Raw genomic sequence first — 20,967 nt, 5'->3', positions numbered from 1 at the left:
CAGTGGTCAAGTGCTCCTGAGTTCAATCCCCAGTATTAAAAAAAAAATGCTCTTTAGTTATTCTGTATCTAGCACAATTGAAACAGGTGTTATTTCCTGCAGTCAAGTCTGTGGGCACTGACATTTGCTGATAATTTTGTTTACTAGATATGGTTGTATTTTAATTACCTGTTTTAAAAATGATTCAAAATACAATGGGCATTCAAAATATAATTATTGTTGCACCTCAGAGACTCTTTCTGCTTAGGAGGATGCTAAGAAAGGAGAAGGTGGGACAGAGGGGGAAGGAGGCCTGGAGTGGGTCACATGGAGTATGGGGATTTGGACTTGAAACTTGATACCTTACCAGGGAATGGTCGGAATGGCCTACCTACAGTAGAGGCCCATCAGAGATCTGGTCAGCGCTCAGGGAATCAAAACTACTGCAACATTCATAACTAATGGAAACGCATTGTGTGATACAGAAACTCATCATTTTGTCATTTTTACAGTATTTTTAATATAAAAGGCCCTAAATTTTTGTGTTTCCCTAAATCTGTTTTAGTTTTCCCTTCACTTCTCATTTTCCATGGCTGTAAGTTTTTTCATATTCCTTTTTTTCCCTTTTCCTATCACAGTTTCTTAGTTGTGGACCAGAAAATCTAATAACAGAATTTTGCTAGCACTGGATGTAAACCAAGAAAATGTTCCATCTGCCTCTTAAAAGGCCTTTTGAACAATGAAGAATTGGCTCCTTGCCTGTGTTTCTTATAACCAATGCTTATGGACAGTGATCTTGTGATGAATGAGACACTAGCAGCATCTTACTTTATTCTATTGCTTCCACCAAGTCATTACTATTTCTTACAAGCAGAAACTACCTCTGCTTTTGTTATTGACTGTACCACTTTAAAGACACACTGGTTTTGGAAGGTGGGAGAGGACCAAGTCCTTTGTAGATGGCACTATTTTTTTCCTTACTGGTATTTAAACAAATCATTCCATCAATTTACAAAAATGGTTTGCTTTGGGGAGGGTATTTTGTTAAGACAATTCAAAAGAGCAATCAATGCCAGTATGTACAATGTAAGTGAAATCAGGGACAGTACCAAAGAAAGCAATCTTATAAGTGGGCCACAGATATTTTTTCTAGGCTACCTTGACAAATGAAAGTGACAGTATACAGCAGGAATTACACCTTAATGAACAAAGGACATAACCAACTAGTTTAAAAGCCATCTCCTCTTTTTTGCAACTGGAAAAAATACACAACTTTAAAAAAAAAAAGAAAAAAAATACAACTTTATTATCATGGCACTTGGGATTGCTTTTTGCCTGAAACAACTCCTTTCCATGTAATAACTATTAATTCATAAGAAAGACTAGATTACTGAATAGAGTCCAATCAGTGATGGCACTGGTCAGAACCAGGCTGAAAAGAACAGGGTATGAGGTGGATGGGATATTTAGGGGCTCAAGGACACAGGCCAGTGTCACATCTCCTGAGCACTGACCTTGGTAAAAACTGCAGCTATTCTCAATTGAGTCTGCTGACCAAAATCCTGGGTTATATAAAGAAACTAAAGCACTTGGTACTCATCACGTTTATAGCATTCACACCTCCAGTTTGAATGCCAATAAGGGAAACAGAAAAAAAAAAATCCATGCTATGGAAAGATAAATTCAGGATTGTCTTCATTATCCCTCCAAACCAAACACCCTCCCTTGAGAAATAGGAATAAATGCAACAGCAACGGAATATGCTTGCAAAGCTTGCTGCAAGTGTAAATCATGGTGTTGGACATAAGAACATGTAGGGGCCGGGAAACTCTGCTTGGAAAGGTGGCAATGACATTTCAGCTGCAGCTTAGTTGTGTTGGTTCTCCAACATGGTATTGGGCCACGAAGAGAGAGAACAGATGATCAAAATCAAAACTAAAGGAAGGTAGGTAGCAGAGAGCTGGGCAGGAAAGACCCTCCCACCCCCATTTTTATCTTTAGGGCAACCAGGATGCACTCTTTTAAGTGACCAAAGGCAGTCTTTCCAGATGGTTTTAAACTTTTTGATTCATATGATATGAAAAATGCATGAAATTGTGTAAGAGGTCATGCAAAAAATGTGGGAAGAGTACTTAAATAGGAGTGTCTTTGTAGCAAGGTGATATCTTCCTGCCTGTTGTTTAGTTAAATTTAATCAAGACTACTGGCTGTAACTCTTGAGAAAAATCTATAGCAAACACAGTGAGGTTAAGTAGAGTTAAGTCACCAGCATTGATATTATGCTGGCCATTCTGATGAAATGGGGGTGTAACATGGTGACCACGGCAGGAAAGGAAGAACTGTGCCAAGTACTTGCTGAAGCATAGCTTTAGGCAATGGTTGGAACTGCAGGTGCTGGGAATAGGAGGAGGAGCACAGTCAGTGGCGAGGAGTGGTGAGAAGTGAAGACGCTGGACGGCTGGAGCAGGGCCCAAGCACTGTCACCTTCTGTGAGGAGCTGCTAGGAGATGATCATACAGGGGAGGATTCGCGGGTCTCTGTAAGGCACATACTTAACTGTGCAAGTTAACACAGCCAGAAGCATCACTTTGATCAGGATGACAAATAACAGAAAATTGGTGATCTAATGTTTCAAGAGTGAGAAAACAGTTCAAAATTGAGGGAAATGCTTTAAAAGCCTACTGGACTTCCATTGGCCATACCACAAATAAATGAAGTCCTGAGCTATGAGAAGTAATTACAGGGAAAATTTGATATAATATTGGCCAGACTATAATAACACTGGTGTTACTATACCAGCATGGCAATTATTAGGGCAATATAGTAGTGTGGTTCTCCTTCCACATGAAGAACATTTTGAAAATGTTCTTTATTAAATGATGTATGAAACACTACTACTTTAAATAAACATGTAGATAAATAATGAATTATCAATTCTACTCATGAGAATGCATCCACTATAATTTGATATAGGGTCTTACTTATAGAGTTTATTTATTTATTTGTTTGTTTATTTAATGAAGTCCTTCATGATCTATCCATTCCCCCAGGCAATGCTATGCCAGTGAAGGAGAAATACCTCCACAGTTAAAGCCGAGTTGCTGCAGCACAAACACAGTGAGGTTATAAGTGGGCCACAGATAGTGAACTGGCTCAGAATCATATACAACCATATTAACGCTACAACACTGACAGACATGGTTTCTGGTGCCAGTGTTCTGTTCTAAGCTGAAAGAATGGTTATCAATTTGAACTAGAGTGTTTTGTTTTTCTGTGGATTTTTCTTTTTTTGGTGGTGCTGGGGACAGTATCATCAATTGAAACCCAGGCTTCAGGAAGTAGAAACATCAAAATTCTCAAAGCAATCCTTTTATCTATTTTTTTTTTTTGGATCATGTGACAAGGTACAGATTGTATAACAAAATATAATAATTACAACAGGAAATTCAGAACACTTTTCATTTCAAACTATGGATGTTTAAAGTATTATAAAACCTGTAATTTTAATTTCTTTTAAAAAATCCTTTCTTCTAATAGTTTTACCTCTAAATTGAATCATACTAAAGGCTTTAAAATATCAAATGTCATAACCTAAAACATTTCTTTGAAAGTCAGCTTCATTACTTGGATGAATGAGCTTGCATTCAAATATCAGTAGTTAAAAAAAAAAATCAACGCAGTCAATCAATATCTCAAAATACCAATCCTCTAAAGTTATATTATGTAGGTATAATAGGAAAAGAAAATAAATGGACCAGGTGGTTGGACAATAAAAAGCACCTTACAATTAATAGCTAAGTGACAGAAGACCTCTATACTACATTACAAATAGGTAAATTGAACATGGAGAAACAAAAAAGTCTCAGACTAATCCACATTACTTTGCGATCCACAGTTCCTTGAAGCCAAGTCTGCACTATTTTAACATTTCCACAATCAGCTGTCAATTTCTCTTTGGCTTGGTTGTAGAAGCGTTGTCCAAAGAGGCACTGTCAACACACATTACAACATGAAGGCAGGCATCTCTATAAGACACCAGGAAACAGGTTTCACTAAACAGGAAATTATCAAACTATGTGGGCTGGAATGTAGCTCAGTGGTAGAGTGATGCCTAGCATGAGTGAAGGTTTGGCTTTGATCCCTAGCACTGTAAAAACAAAACAAAACAACAACAACAACCTGCCCCCCCCCAAAAAAAACCCCAAATCTACACAAAATATGTGGTTAAAATCCTCTTAAAAGTCTTAGTAAAAGAGATCCTGATTTTTCTGTTTTTGTTATTTTTTCTTTTCCTATGTCACTGATTGCTGCTCTTTAATGTTTCTTTCCTTCCATTACTTGGTCTAATTGGTTCTTTTTCTAGTCTTTTAAGGTGGAAGCTTAGTTCACCAATTTAAGATTTTTTCCCTCTTTTTCTAATGTAAGCATTCAACAGTATAAACTTCCCTATAAGCCATACTTTAAACCATATTCCACAAATTTTAATATTTTTCTTCTCAGAAATATTTTCTAATGTTTCTTATAATTTCTTCTTTAATTCATGTTATTGAGCAATATACTATTTAATTTCTAAGTACACCATACTTAGAAAATTTTCAGATACTTATTTAATATTTAATTGTAAGAGGATAGGTTTTATTTGATTCCAATGTTTTTATATTTATTGATACTTGTTTTATGGCCCAGAATACTGTCTATTTAGTGCATCTACCATTACTTGAAAAATATGTATAATATGATTTTATTGAGTAGAACATTCTATAAATACTAATAAGGTCAAATTGGTTGATACTGTTGTTTAAGTCTTCTATATCCTACTAATTTTTAACCTATTCTATCACTGACAGAAATGTTGAACCTTCTAGCAATAACTATGGACTTGTCTATTTCTTTCTTTTTTTGTATATTCACATGCTTTATTTGGACTTGTCTATTTCACTGTTAGTTCAGTTGTTGCTTTATGTATTTTGAACCTGTTATTAGGTGTATGTAAATTTTAATTACATCTTCCTTCATTCTCATTGTTGGCCTTAGAAACTTCCATATTTAATGTAAATATATAACCTAGATCTAAGCCAATCAGCACATTCCACTGTCCTGACTGGAGCTACTGGTGCAGAAACAGGCACGTGATATAACTAGATGAATGACTGCTAAGCCCAGAACCTGAACAAATAGTCTCTTTGCAGTGGACTGGAATCTGGGAGGAGACAGAGCTGGAGACTCTGTCTGTCATAAGAGGTAATCTAAAAATAGAGAGTTGGGAGACAGGATTCTGGGAGTATTTTAAGACCCCGAGTTGATGGATATTTTCAATTAATGCTGGACTATTCCTACTGTGTGATACAATAAATTCTCTTTTTGCCTTAGTTAGCATGGGTCAGGCCTTCTGACATTTGCAATGAAAGTCTCCCAAATGTTAAATATCATTCATGGGTTCTAAATAGATTAAAATTCTCTCTCTCTCTGAAGCAATGTCATATATTAGTGGAACAATGAGCTCTCAAAACGAGTAAAGCAAACTAGCAGAGATGGACTTCTCTTTATGAACAAGGGCATGTTTACTAAGTATGCAGAGATCAGGGCTGTGCCATGTGTAAGAGCTCCAAACAGAGATAGTTCTAAAAAAAGAGAACAAGTGAACCTGACATTTTAGGCCAGATTCAGGCAAACTGATTCACATGGATAGCCCAAACAGCATCTCTAATACAACCCCTGGAGATGGTCACCTAATATGACAAGAAGCCTCTGCCTCCCGTGGACCAAAAACTAGATGTATTCTTTTTATTTAAATCTGGTTAGCACTGTACAAAACATACTATTTTTGCTCTCCAAAGAAAATAAAAATGTAGAAAGTAAACAGTTGATGATGCAGGGTTTTCTAGATAGACACATACCTTTATTTTATTTGTTTGTTTGCTTACTTTTATGTGGTTGCTAGGACGAAACCCAGTGCCTCCCATGTGCTAGGCAAGTATTCTACCACTGAACTACAACCCTGGCCCCCTGAAGAAGGGTTCTTCAGAAGTATAACACCACTGGGCTAACACCCTGGCCCTTTATAGGTCTCCAATCTTATTATGTTCAGAAGACTCTTATGAGGAGAGACAAGAAAACCTAAAAAGCCCTGAATGATATAGTGTTTATTAAAAAAAAAAAATAGTTTAATGGCTTTTCAGCTACTAACTGTTTTGTGGTATAACATTTTAAAAAGAAAAGCCAGTATCTTTTTTCCCCCCGTCCCAGAACTCGGGATCAAATCTCACACAAGTTGCTCTAACTCTGAATTACATACCAGCCCTTTTTATTTTTTATTTTGAGACAGGGTCTTGATAAGTTTTCCAAGCTGGCCTTGAACTTGTGATCCTCCTGCCTCAGCCTCCCAGGCAGCTGGGATTATAGGTGTATGCTACGGTATCCAGCTAGAAAAGCCAATGTCTTATTTTAAAAATGAGATTTCATTTCATTTGTATATGACTGTCTCTTTCTTTCTGCCCCCTGGCTTCTCTAATGAAAACTATGATTTTTTTGTGTGTCAAGCACCATTACACAATGAATGTTGAATGATGATGCTGAGTTTAATGAGATACGGGGAACCTGATAATATAGACAAAACAAAGTAAGATGTTAGGATGTATAATACTCTTTTTCAGTTATTCCCATTTTATTTAAAATTTTTATTGGTGCATTATCACTATACATAACAGTGGGATTCATTTTTTTAATATATTTGTACATGCACATGATGTAACAATTTAAGTTGATTAATTTCATCCCTTAGTACTTCCCTTCCTCCATCTCCTGGTCCCCTTCCTGCATTCTACTGGTCACCCTTCTGTTTCTATGATTCCTTTTTTCTCTCCAGCTTCTACATATGAGAAATATGACCCTTAACTTTTGAGTTTGGCTTATTTCACTTAACATGATGCTCTTGAGTTCCATCCATTTTTGCATGTAAACATACTCTTTGACTACCTTATTAAAGTCATGGTAGGCCTTGCCTCTAATGAAAGACTCTTTTGGTCTTCTAGGGAAAGCTGACACAGAGAGTCAAGGAACTATGACAGTATAATCTGCTGATTAAACAAGGTTTGAAACTAGAGATATAAAATATAACATATGTATTTCTCCTATTAGCTTAAAAATCAGTAAAATAAAATAAGACCCAATCCTCAGTTGAATCTGGAAGAGGAGAATGAATATGTGATACAACAGACTACAAAGTTAGCCGTTAAAGTACCAATGTGTACCCAAAATAGGAAAAAACTCATCCTTGTAATGTGGACCCATAAACTAAAGAGAACAGAATTCTAGGAGTAACTTATAAATTTCTTTGAAATTTTTAATTGACAAATAAAAATTGTACATATTTATCATGTACAACATATTTTGAACTACATACACATTGTAGAATGGCTAAATTGAGCTATTTACATATGTATGATTTCACATACTTATTATACCTTATGTGGCGAGAATACTTAAAAATCACTAAGATTCTTAAGACCCAGCACCCCTTATCATTAACTACTGAAATGATTTTTTTGGGGGTATCAGGGATTGAACCAAATCTTGGTTTCAAGGGTAGCCATTAGATTCTTCCTTTTTTTTTTTTCCTTCCCTAAAATGTTTATCTTATTTGGTGTTTTAGTTCCCCAAAATAAATCAAATACCTTGTAAGTTCTACTAACAGTCTCCTGATCAGAAAAACTTACAAATCTACTCACATTTTAAAAGAACAAAAACAAAAATAAATGGGACTACAGCAAACTTAAAAGCTTCTATCCAGTAAAGGAAGCAATCAATGGAGTAAGGTCACCTATAAAATCAGAGAAAATATCTGTAAATCACACACCCATTAGGAAGTGAATGTCCAAAATATATAAGGAACTCCTATAACTCAATAACAAAACCAAGAAATAATTCTCCTACAAAATTGTCAAAACTGGGCATGGTGGTATGTGCCTGTAGTCTCAGACACTCATAAAGCTGAGTTGAGAGAATCACTTAAGGATCCAAGGGGTTCAAGGATAACACAGTTAGACTTTATCTCCAAAAACAAAAAGAAAAGGGCAAAGGACTTGAATAAATAGTTATCTAAAGAATATGGCCAACAGGCATAGGAAATGAATGTATAATATCATTAGTTATCAGGAAAATGTAAATTAAAAACTACAATGGGATATCACCTCATACCAGTTAGAATGGCTGTTATAAAAAATATACAACAAACAAAATAACAAGTGTTGGTGAAGATGTGTAGAAACTGGAATCCTTGAAGTGTTTGTGGGAATGTAAAAGGGTATAGTTGCTACAGAAAACAGTATGGAGACTGCTTGAAAAATTAAAAATAGAGCTACCTCATGATCCAGCAGCTCTACTTCTGGGTATATAAATATAAAAGGACTGAAATCAGAATCTCAAAGAGTTATCTGCACTGTGTGTTAAAGGCAGCATTATTCACAACAGCCAAGCTATGAAAATAACCTAAATGTTCATTGATGGATGAATAAAGAAAATGTGATATATGCAGGCAATGGAATATTTATTCAGTCTGAAAAAAGAAGGAATTCTTGTTCTACATGAAATAAGGATGAACCTGGAGGATATTTTGTGAAGTGAAATAAGCTCATCACATAAGGACAAAAACTACATGTCCACTCATATGAGGAATCTAAAACAGTCTAATTCTCAGAAACAAAGAGAATGCTTGCCAGGGCCCAAGAGGAGGGGAAAATGATGGGCGCTGTTCAATGTGTTTAGAGTTTGTTATACAAAATGAACAAGCTCTGGATATCTGCTGTACTACACTGTGACTTTAGTTAAGAATACTGTGTTGAACACTTACGTTTTGGGGGGGGGGTAGATCTCATGTTCAATGTTTTTAGTATAGGGGGAAGAACCCTACTCTATTATTACAAGTTGTATACTTTGTGTGCACATCGTGCTGGGAATTGAACCCATTCCTTGTGCATGCCAGGCAAGATCTTCATCATTGAGCTACATCTCCTGCCCCGCATTCTTATTTCTTTCTTTTTTTTAAAAAAAGAGAGAGAGAGAGAGAGAGAGAGAGAGAGAGAGAGAGAGAGAGAATGAATGAGAATTTTAATATTTATTTTTTAGTTCTCGGTGGACACAACATCTTTATTTGTATGTGGTGCTGAGGATCGAACCCGGGCCGCACGCATGCCAGGTGAGTGCGCTACCGCTTGAGCCACATCCCCAGCCCCTGCATTCTTATTTCTGCTATCAAATAGTTTCAAGAAAAGATGTCATTTTAGGTGACAACCATTTAACATATTTGTATATGGCATACTGAACCACGAAGAATACAGCATTATTACTTACACATCAAAACTGGCAGTTAAAACACCTTTAATTTTATTTGTCATGAATAATACTATTATGTTCTCCTCATCCTTCTCACTGTATTGATATTTGCTTTCTTTTTTAGTTTGTGTATGTTCAAGGTCGAGGATCATGTGTTACATACTACTTATCCCCTTTCTATGTCTAGCAGATTGGTATGCACATAAGAGTTGCTCAGTAAATACTTGAGGGATGAGTAATGAGGAAATGGAGAAAACATGCCAGGAAAGCCAAAACAGCTTTTAGATTAGAGAGATCATGTGGACAAGATGTTTCAACACTGTTAATGGGATTCCCACCCCCCCCCCCCCCAAAAAAAAAAAGATTTAGTTATTATGTCCTCCAGTAACATAACATGTATATTAAGAGTATTTTTTCTGGGCCCACATAGACATGGGTAGGGACTTCTACAGACCAAGAGACTGGAAAGGAAAGTGTTTTCAAAACATGTCCAGTTAAAATATTTTAAAAATGAAATACTAGCAAACTTGAATGGAAGGAAACTAAAAGATACTGGTATGTAGTTTTACAAATGGTAATCTGTATTGGCAATGCAGTATCACAGAGAGAAGTAATACTGTGAAACTGGGGAATGAAGACAGATTATAAAACATCTTGAGAGTAATAACATGAAAATAACATTGTGGGTTTCTCCTCAGTGAAATAAAGCAACTTAAATCCTATATCCTACGAAATGGCTGTGAAGAAGTAGAATGCAACTATGTGCAAACTAACAGGAGCTTTGTGATGTGCCTTTCTGGATTATTAGGGGTAGGTAATGATCCAGATTGACCCTAGAGGTGCCACAGCCAGTTCCTCATCAGCATTACAAACCATCAGAAGGACAGGAGGGTGAGGCTGAGCACCCATGGGAAGTGCACAATGAGTCCCTGTGGTCCTCCTCACAAACAGCACAGGCAGAAGTAAAAGGTACAGTATATCTGTTCCCCATCTGGCTTCCACAGCAGCTGATAAGCACTATACCAGACAGCAACAGAAATGCAGTGCTCACAGGGATCTTACAGATGATCTTGTTCAGTCTCCCAGTTTCTCTTCATCAGCCCTTTCCATGTCTGACTGCCCTAGGCAGAGAGAACCCATGCTAAGCACTTATTTTTGCTATTTCTGTCTTCTCTTACAAGTGGCCCACATTCAAAACTAGGAAGAGAGAGAGTGTGTGTATATAATGGAAATATATATAATTCCATTTAACCTCTTACTTGGAGAAAAATATTACTTATCCCTTCAAAGTGCTTATGTTGATACTCCATGTTCACATCCAGAAATGAAGAGTGACATTATTACAGAAGCTTAATGAGGCATCCCAGGTTGCCTTTTCCATTCTGTAATGTTGTATGGATCTTCTTTTACATTACTTAATTCATAACAATATTCAAATTGCTGAGCATTATGTGCACAGAGATTCTCTAGTTAAATACGAGATAACATGGGGATCTTGAATTTCATGGCATTTTAAAAACACAGAAATCTGATTTTAAAAATACAATACAGATCTTAAGATCATTAGCAGAATCTATTTTTGTATTAAATTTCCTGCTATCATGAAAGTGGTTTCAAAATAACAACAGTTCTACCATACCATACCATGTACCCATTTAGTCATTCAACAAATGTTTCTTGAGCTTCTACTAGATACACACATTTTACTAGATATGGGGAAAGGTAAGGAAGAATGGGGGAAAGGAAAAGGCTTTGTGATGGTTGGTGGGTGTAATACAAAGAAAGTGAACAGGCATGTTCCTTGAATATATTTCACTGTTGTTTAATATAACCAGTTTTAAAATAATCTTATTTTGTACACAGTTTTAGTTGCTTTTCAAATCAACATATTGAAAAATTTTCCCCATATGGACCTAAATAAAATTTTAATTATGAAAAACAAAATATTTAGAACAAATCTAATGTGTCTCAATATAATTCAATCAGAGCATTTTAGAGCTGTAATGGGAATTTACAGATCATATAGTGTTAACTCCATGATTAATTTAAAAACTATTTTTAGGGCTGGGGATGTAGTGCCTAGCCTGCATAAGGCCTTGGGCTCACCCCAGCACTGGGGGATAAAAGGAAACAAACAAAATGCTTTATTTTTATTTGTTGATTCCTTTTGAACTTATTCTCAAATGTGAATCAAATGAAAGACCAGTGGGCCTGGCTTTGCCTGTGACACTGGAGAGAAAGGAAAGACAACTTTGAGCAGAACTGCTGGTTCCTGCTACCCTTCAGGTTGTCAAACAGCAGAACTGGTCTACAGGCCAGGAGGGCTGGGTGCACTATTATTTCTTTATCCTAGCAATCCTGAATCAGTAATATTATTAAATAGTTTAAGGTTCATGTTATAATGTTATTTTAATTATAGTATCCATTCACATTTCAGGATTCATTGCTTGCATATTATCTTGGCAACATTAGATCTGTTAATATCTCACATCTTTCATTTACATGTAGAATTTTAGTACTTGAAACTAAAAACCATTCACCATTTTCAAGACTATCTTAAAAAAGAATTAAATTTATGTGTTAAAGTATCTACTCACTACAATTTTCTTTTTTGTGGTGCTAGGAATCAAATCCTAGGCCTTGCATGTACTAGGCAAGTGCTCTACCACTGAGTACACCTGTCCTATAATTCTTAATGTTTTTTTTTTGCAAGTACTTAATCTGCCTATGTAGCCCAGCTTCTGCTACTATACTATTCTATCTAATCTTGCATTTTTAATTTTAATTTTTTTTTAGTTGTAGTTGGACACAATACCTTTATTTTATTTATTTATTTTTATGTGGTGCTGAGGATTGAATCCAGCATCTCCCACGTGCTAGGTGAGCACACTACTGCTGAGCCACAACCCCATCCCAAATCTTGCATTTTTGCTAGAGTTTTCATCATTAAGCAACAAACTAGATAAAACATTTAACAGTTCAATTTGGAGGAATTAAGAGAAATAAAAAGGATTTCACTGTATTCTATGGTGCATGAAAAATGCCACTACTCTTATGTAACACCTACTCTGTCTGGGAGCAGGGAAAGAAGCAAGAGCTTTCTTCAGCCCCACCACGCCAAGTTATCCTTTGCATCATGACTTCTGCAACTGGGCAGGAAAATGAGGAGTCAGATTAAACCTTAAGTATACATATATTTCTTGGTATAAATTCAGAAAAAATATCCCATTAGGAGTGATTTATAATAATAAAAAATGGGCTCTCATGTACCTAGATGTACCAGGAACTCTATATTTCTGATATAGAAAAAGAGGCTTAGAGAGATTAAGCAATCTGTCCAAGTTGATATAAATAATAAACAAGCTCCTGAGAGCAATGGCTGGGACTTAATATCATTCTATCTAGAAAGTCTCCAAATGTAGGAGGCAATCACTGCTGGGGGTTCAATGGGGGTGGAGGTTAGAATGACTTTTTTAGTTTTAAATATCAGAGGCTTTATTTTTTCTCTGTGTGATATTAGGATCGGGTAAGTTTAGAAAAAGAGAACTTGGCCCAGGGTACAGTTTAAAATTATTTTCACTCTAATTTTAATTCACACATAAAAATTACACATATTTATGGGGAACCAGGTACCATGTAATATTTCAATACATGTATAGATTGTATAATGTTCAAATCAGGGTCACCTATCTTTTCAGACATTTATCATTTCTTCATGATGAAAATATTTAGAATCTTTTCTCCTACCTTTTTTGAAATTTCACTCTTAATTTATATCACTCTTAATTTCACAGCTTATATGGTAATAATTTCTAAAGGATGGAGTACATTTATCTCTAAAATGACAACCTCCATAAGACACATCACTGTCCTTATGATAGATGCTTTATCAAATCCCCATAAATAACAACAGAATTTGAGACAGCTAGAAAGAGAAACCATGTTACATAACAGCAAAATGGGAAACCTCCTGTTTCTCCTACTAAGATACCCTAAACTGAAACACCTCCAGAGTTTGGAGTCAGGTCCAGTTGCTCTATTTGGCTTCACTGTGTGAGGGCTTCACCAAAGGTATATGATGCTTTTGGCTTCACCCTCCTGTCCCCCCACTCTCCCAAAAAGATCTGACAGCTGTTCCACCTCACTGCATTACATAACAAGGCAGTTCAAGAAGCAAAAAAGAAAACCATATTGAAACGAGGCTTCTGTGAGTGGGCTGGTGGTTAGACAGAATACACTGTTATCAACACAGAAAATAGTCACTGGCAAGGCCACGTGAATAATTATCCTTATGGAAATGTTCAGGTTCTCCCCCACAACAAACCGCTGAACTGTACGTACACCTCACAATCAGTGACCTTCTAAGTGAGCATTTGTGTGGGAGAAAAACAGCCTGCCACAGAGTCTGAATTCTTTGGGGGATATTCTCAGAAGTCAAGTATGACCTCCCTCCTTAAAAAAAAAATTATACATATACACACACACACACACACACACACACACATACATATATACATGCCACACCACAGACACATTTTTAAAATAACATTTTAATGAGAAGAACCAAATTCTGAGACTTCTGACCTCATTAGCAACTCGAGAAAATATGTAATGCAAACCACTAACATTAGCTCTTTCCTGAGCACACTGTTTTTTAAGAGCAAGACCTAGCTGGTTTTAATGTTTTAGTTTCAGAGAAGGATTTATGTAGTTGGGGGAAGAAAAAACAAACAAGCAAGCAAGAAAACAAACAAACAAACAAAAAAATCCAAACCAACTATCCTTAAAACAGTTTGGGTACCAGCTAGTAAGAGTCACAACTGGTCCCATAGATAGCATTTTCTAGCCGTATAGAATTTGTCCATAAAGTCATGTGTTAAAGCTGAGAAATAACTGGAAGATATAAACTATGGGAGGAAAAAAGAATATACTTGTTGTTTATACAAATTCTTCAACAAATCTATTTGATTTTAATCAATATTGATAAAAAGCACATAAATGAACTTGACATGGTATTAAAATGGCACTCTTAAAAGGCCTGTTTCTGCAGACCAAATCAGAGGATACATCTTTGGAGATATATTTAAAATCACAGCTATTTCTAAAGAGTGCATGTAATCTTTGCTGAGGAATCCAAATAGCCATTTTTTTTGTGTGTGTGATTTAACATGTATGTAACTTTATATTTGCAAAAGGACTTATTTGGGGTCATTTTCCTGGTAATAGTTCTTATAAGACCAGGTCATATATTAGGCAAGAATAAACTGAGGCCTAGTAACCTACATAAATTATTTAGATTCATAATCAGATTTATTTTCCATCTGGTATTTAATCTGATAGACTCTATTTCATTTTAAAGCAAAGATATTGGTTGAAAGGTAAGGTCCTTAGGAATATATTTAAAGAAGAAGAAAATATTATTGAGTTAGCATAGCCTATATAGTTCAGAAATATTTTTGTTAAGTAACTTAATCCTTTACCCTCAAATGTTCTAAAGATCATAATAATCTATCCCTCATGTGAAAAATGCAGAGCATACTGGGGGCATGGTATTAGCATTTGAGTAAAATTAATTCTGGTGTTAAAAATCAGGATGTATTGCAAATTTATCAATATTGATAAAAAGCACATAAATGAACTTGACTTGGTATTAAATGGCACTCTTAAAAGGCCTGTTTCTGCAGACCAAATCAGAGGATACATCTTTGGAGATATATTTTAAAATCACAGCTATTTCTAAAGAGTGTGCATGTAATCTTTGCTCAAATAGCCGTGTGTGTGTGTGTGTGTATGTGAGAGACTTAACATGTATTTAACTTTATATTGCATAAGGACTTATTTGGGGTCATTTCCCAGGTACAAAGCCTGTATGCTAAATAAATGCTGACTAAATTAATAAATAAACGGAAGATCAGAATTTCCAGCTTTATCACCATTTGAAACCAAACAGTCCCTTCTTAGCAGAGTTAACAATATTTTGTCTAAAATGAAAATACTCATGTCTTATATAAGTGCATCATGAAGTTGTCTAACTATTGGGAAGTTACCATATAAATACCAGTGCATCTACCTAAGTGTTGCTTGGCTTCCTTAGACACGACTTCACATTATATATTCTCTGAATTAAGATGCAAAGGACACAACTTCAAGGCCTTGTATCATGCTAAAGCACAGGAAAGATCTATACACAGCCTGCATCAATACACATATCCTCTTGATGAAAGAAGATTCAGGTACAGTTGACAAATACATTAACACAATAATTTAAAAACTACATACACAAGGTGAAAGCAAATACTCAAAAAGTGAGGAAAAGCTGCTAGTGTCAGCAGCATCACAGTCCCACGGTAGCCATCCTCTTTTCATCATGGTCAATTCATTAACAGAGGAGAAAAGACAGAAACTATGGGAAATGCAGACCATCTGCTCAATCCAGATGCAACTGAACATGCCTCTTATATCCAAAGCCTTTTAGTAGAAATGATCAGATAAGATCTAATCCTCTCCTGCAATAGCCAACAAAGGTATTTAGATACATTTGCATCACAAATAAAATAATGCCAAAATCATTAAATGAGACCTTTTTAATATTAGTCAAGACTTACCAGTGTCTATACATTGATTAAACAGAATTAAAACAGCACTAGAAAAAATGGGGATGATTTTCTATTAGCTTTTATTCAGCCATTCCTTAAATAAAATCAGGCTTAAAACATCTCCTTTCCCTGAAGAGCAAGAAAATTTTAGTCAACTCATCCTAGTTTTAAAAAGAAATCAGAAGATATTCTTTTAGTATCACATATTTCAAATAATGAGCATTTCTGATGAGAAAAGGCTAAAAACAAATATTCTTACCTTGAAATTGTGAACCTTTTCATATTTTGGAATTTGCTCATTTTCTTTCAGAGTTGCTCTTCTAACAAGTGATGTCAACTGCGAATAAGCAAAGAGTTTCAGAGGTTGCCAGATTGTCACAGACGACTTTTGAGAACCCAGTTTCATTCCCAAGGCTGCTATCAATAAATCTTGCTGACGGCCCTCTTGTTTTGATTTGTGAACTGCAGCTCTATTAGTTTTCCTCCCCGACCAGGACTCTTTGGATGGCATTTTGAAATTCAGAGAAAAGAAAGAAAACCTGTATTGGTCTGTGTCTGTCGATGGAGTCTATTCAGCTCACATGAGCATTCTGCAGCCAGCACAGAACCCTAACCTACAGAGAGCTGCGGACACAGCACGGAGAGGTGGAGGAGGGTGATGAAGCACTTCTTCAAAAGAAGCCGACTAACCAGACAAATTCTTTCTTCTTCTTCTTTTTTTAAAGGGTTCTATATTTAAGCTTCTGAAAACTTAGAGTCTGAGCAGAAAAAGAGTCGATGCTAACATACAAAACGTTCAGCATCTCTCTTTATCCCTTTTTAAAAGACATGCAATTTTGACAAATAATACAATTCTAAAAGCTCTCTTCTTTATTCAATACATTAATGTCCATTCTGAATGAAAGATGCCTACATACTGCTTGCAGTCAGTTTCTAGCGACAAGACACCCTGTGAACCCTCTAGCAGGGAGGGTGGGGGAGGGAGGGATTTGCCGGGGAAGGCAGGATTAGATTGGCTGCCATAAGAAAGGAGATAACCAATGAAAATCAAGCAACAGTATTTAAGTACTCTATTCCTCAACTCACTCTGTTCCTCCCTCCTCTCATGAAAGATTTTCTTGCCGGCTCATGGAAAAAAAAAATTTTAAAAATAAAATCAGTGGGAAGATAATGAGCAATGAATGAGTCATGCATTATTACAAAATGAATTTTTTAAACTATTAAAAGCAGAGGAAAATTAACATACAGCATCAGTTCTTTTTTTTTTAATGTATTAGTAACTACCAGGTAATTTACAAAAGGCTGATCTATATCCTTCTTTGTTCATTATGCTAGGCATGTACTTTACCACTGAACTACACTTCCAGCCCCCTTATTTGTGCATTATGGATTAAGGTTAACTAAAATCCAATTTTATTTAAAGTGAACAAAACTGAAAATACTTTGATTAAAAAATAGTTTAACTAGATATCATACTACTTTCATACAGAACCAAGAGCATGGTTAACACCCCAGAGTGGTCAGTTTTGTCTCTACTATGTGAAGTTTTGTTGTGGGTCTATACTTAAGTAGGTAAATTCAATATTTTAATTCTCTCATCTCAACATTTTTTATTCAGAGAGCCTGAGACCAGATCAAGAGCAGCTGGGAATAAGTTCCCTATATATATAGGTCCCAGATGTAGTAATTATGTTTTTAAAACCCCTGGATGTTTGCTGATGTAGAAAGGCAGAAGTGGAGGGTGATGGGTAAAACACTCAAAACTCAGCTCTTTAAGATAAATACCTCCACTTTTCACCAAGGTGCTATATAAGAGGTTTAAATTTTCCCATTCTGGTTTCTTGAATATCTTTACTTGGTTTCCTCATGCTACAATAATTAATTTTAATCCACTGTGTTTCTAATGTTATGCTTTATTTAAAGAATGTAAAAATCAACATTTAAATGAGTTAGGTGTTGGGGGTATAGCTCAGTGGAAGAGTATGTGTATGATCCTGGATTTGATCCCCAGCATCAAAAATACTTAATTCAACTTGTAGTGCTTTAGCTTTCATAACCTAAAAGTGGTATGAGCCCAAAGTATATTTTGGTTTAATTAGGGCATGAGTGCTCCTTAAACTGTTATTAAGCTATGTTAGATATCAAACATAAAGATTGATTTTTCTAAACACCTCTAATTTGTTCTTATTTTCTTGAGTCTACAGTCCTTTTTATTCCTTAAAAACATTTTTAATGAAAAGATAAATGCTGATATTTATATCTACCGAAGTTTCAGTTTAACAAATTTATACTTTTTAAAAATATTTTATTTTTAGTTGTAGATGGGCACATACCTTTATTTTATTTGTTTTTATTTTTATGTGGTGCTGGAGATCAAACTGAGTGCCCCATGCATGCTAGGCAAGCGCTCTATCACTGAGCCACAACCCCAGCGCCCCCTCCCACACACATTTATACCTGTAGATGATGAACGAGATATAAAATGGTCCTGTTCCAAGAGGAAATAAAATGGAAAAAAATTCCTTTGCCTCACTTAAACTGTTCTTCAGGTTAGACCTAGTTTGTCATGTGATTACTAAAAATATAAAGGCCAACCAACTCTTTAGGTATGTATAGCCTAAAGTGACATTTATTCAATTCTCTGCAGGCACCAGAAAAAGAGACTTTAAAGGCAAGTTTAACAGTATTTTTTCCCTCAGTGTTTAACACCAAGTTCTTAAGTTAAAGAAAACAATCACATATTTAACCTGAGTATTTTCTCCTGAGTATTTTTGGTCAAGGGCCTGTGTTTTAGATCACCCCCAGTCCTTCAGCTAGAGTAACAAACTCAACTGAGCATGAAAAGATTCATAGTAAAGTTATCCAGAAAATTCATTTTGCTTCTGAGAGATAAAACTTATCATGGACAAGGCAGAGTTGTATTGTCTGTCTTTCTTAATTTTTCCATTTAATCAAGAAATACTGACTAATTACAATTTGGGCAGCTACCTAGGGCAGTAAGGAGAGAAAACAGCAGTTCAGAATAAAAAAGGTCTTAGCTATTCTCAAATGACTAATTAGGGGTTTGGTCACTATTATTTCTTCAACAAAACAGCAACTGCACTTCTGCATTAATTAGGGGAATGAACTTGCAAAACACAACTACTAAGTCTATAACTAAACCACTATCCATGTTCTGATGTTTCAGGCAAATGTATGTCACTCATGCATACATTTACTTGACCATATCTATATAGATAATAGTTACAGACTTTGTTAATTATAGGCACTTAGCTAATCACTTTACATATAGAATCCCATTATGTACACAGATAAACCCTTTGAGGCATATATTATCCTCATTTTGGGGAGCGGGTACTGGGGATTGAACCCAGGGGCACTTAACCACTTAGCCAAATTCCCAGCCCTTTTTGTGTTTTAGAAACAGGGTCTCACTGAGTTGCTTTTCTCGTTCATTAATTATAAGACATTGCATTCTGCTTTATATCACAGTTATCCATGTAGCCATTTATATAGAATTGGGTCTTATACATTTTCATATTAACCTAGAATTTGCATAGTAGCTTGCACAAAAGAGTTCAAAAAATAATTGGTTAAAAAAGAAAAACCAAATAAAGGTAGCTATTTTTATTGGGAGGCAGAGATGTGAAATCAGAGACAAAAGTTTGAATACTGGCCTTGGGAGATTTGCTTGGTGCCTTGATTAACTATTCTACATAATATGGCTAATAATATCTTTTTATGCCTCTCAGAACTAACTGGTGGTTGAATCCAGGATCTTGAGCAAGCTAGCAAGCACTCTACCACTGTGCTACAGTGGTAGCCCTTCTTATTTTTTGAGACACAGTCTTGCTAAGTTGCCTAGGCTGGTCTCAAACTTGTGATCCTCCTGTCTCAGCCTCCCAAATAGCTGAGATTATAGGCCTGGCTAATAACACCTACTTTATAAGTTTCTGGGAAATTTAAAGAAATTTAAATAATAACATGTATTAGATGAAATGTCTAAAAACAGTAAGCGCTCAATAAATAATAGCATTACAGGGATGCTGTGCCAAATATCAGCTGTAAGGGATGTTGCATAAGATAGGTCCCTGCCCTTAAGAAGTTTATAATCTACAATACCATACAAACATGCCTGGAAACTCTTGCTCTTCCCTTTGTCTAATGGCCCCTATGCAATTTTCCATATTCTAGTTCTAATCTTATCTTTTAAAAGGCATATAATGACATATGTTCTAGTTGAGGAAGCAAGGTTTGGAGGAGGGCGAAACGTGGAAAGGAAAGGAGATTATCAGTATATGCTAAAGAGCAAATTACTGCTTATAACACTGCTTAGCACTTCATACAACTGTCCAATTTACTGGTCACAAGCATCCTGGGAGGTAGTGTTACCTATGATCACTTTATAAGATGAAGAGCCTGGGGCTCCCAAAATGACTTTCTCAAGGTCACACAGACAGGAAGTGAAAAGTGTAAGATCTGAATCCCTGTCTTCTGTCTCCAAAGCTAATAGCTCTTTTGACTACCTTATAATGAGATGAGATAAAAACAAGATATTAGGGATACAGTGCCTCTCATTCTGGCTCATATAGCAGAAGAAAAGTGCTTAACTGGGTGGAATCTAAGCTGATGGGGCACATATCCTACAAGGTCATTCTTGCTAGAAACACCAGCAGGATTTAGCTTTTATTTTCCCTGGGAGTCTCTGGCCTGTCTTTAGATTTTACTCTGCCTACCCTCAATACTGATGCCACTTGCATACATTTATTTGAATGAGGAAAACTGGCCTGGAAAAAGGCATGGAGAATAGGCAGATTCCACAACCCCTTTCTACATTTGTCCTTTCTACATTTGCCACCTGCAGAACAGAGGACTATGAAAATGGCAAGGTGTGAAGTGGCAGAAGGGCAATATGAGGAAAAAGGAATGGATGGCCAAATAAGTGACCTTGGAAAGGAACATGTTCACTGTTTTTCAACTAAAGACACATCTACCAATCTTATCACCCTACTGTTCATCCAGTAACAAAACTGGATCTGTGCTGAACTAGCCTCTCATTTTC

General features: G+C 35.9%; 1 protein-coding gene across 3 annotated transcripts in view; it reads right to left on the bottom strand.

Moving 5' to 3' along the window:
• Chn1 (chimerin 1) overlaps positions 1 to 20,967 on the bottom strand; it is a 174,372-nt gene that overhangs the window by 27,403 nt on the left and 126,002 nt on the right. For all 3 annotated transcript variants that reach the window (XM_071619377.1, XM_071619378.1, XM_071619379.1), the window contains one exon: positions 16,165 to 16,242. In XM_071619377.1, the coding sequence (XP_071475478.1) occupies positions 16,165 to 16,242 (78 nt within the window). The remainder of the gene's footprint in view (positions 1 to 16,164; positions 16,243 to 20,967) is intronic.

Source organism: Marmota flaviventris, chromosome 11, assembly GCF_047511675.1.
Source record: "Marmota flaviventris isolate mMarFla1 chromosome 11, mMarFla1.hap1, whole genome shotgun sequence".
NCBI classification, from domain to species: Eukaryota; Metazoa; Chordata; class Mammalia; order Rodentia; family Sciuridae; genus Marmota; species Marmota flaviventris.
Note: the sequence above shows the minus strand (reverse complement) of the source record. Positions and strands in the feature narration are given on the sequence as shown.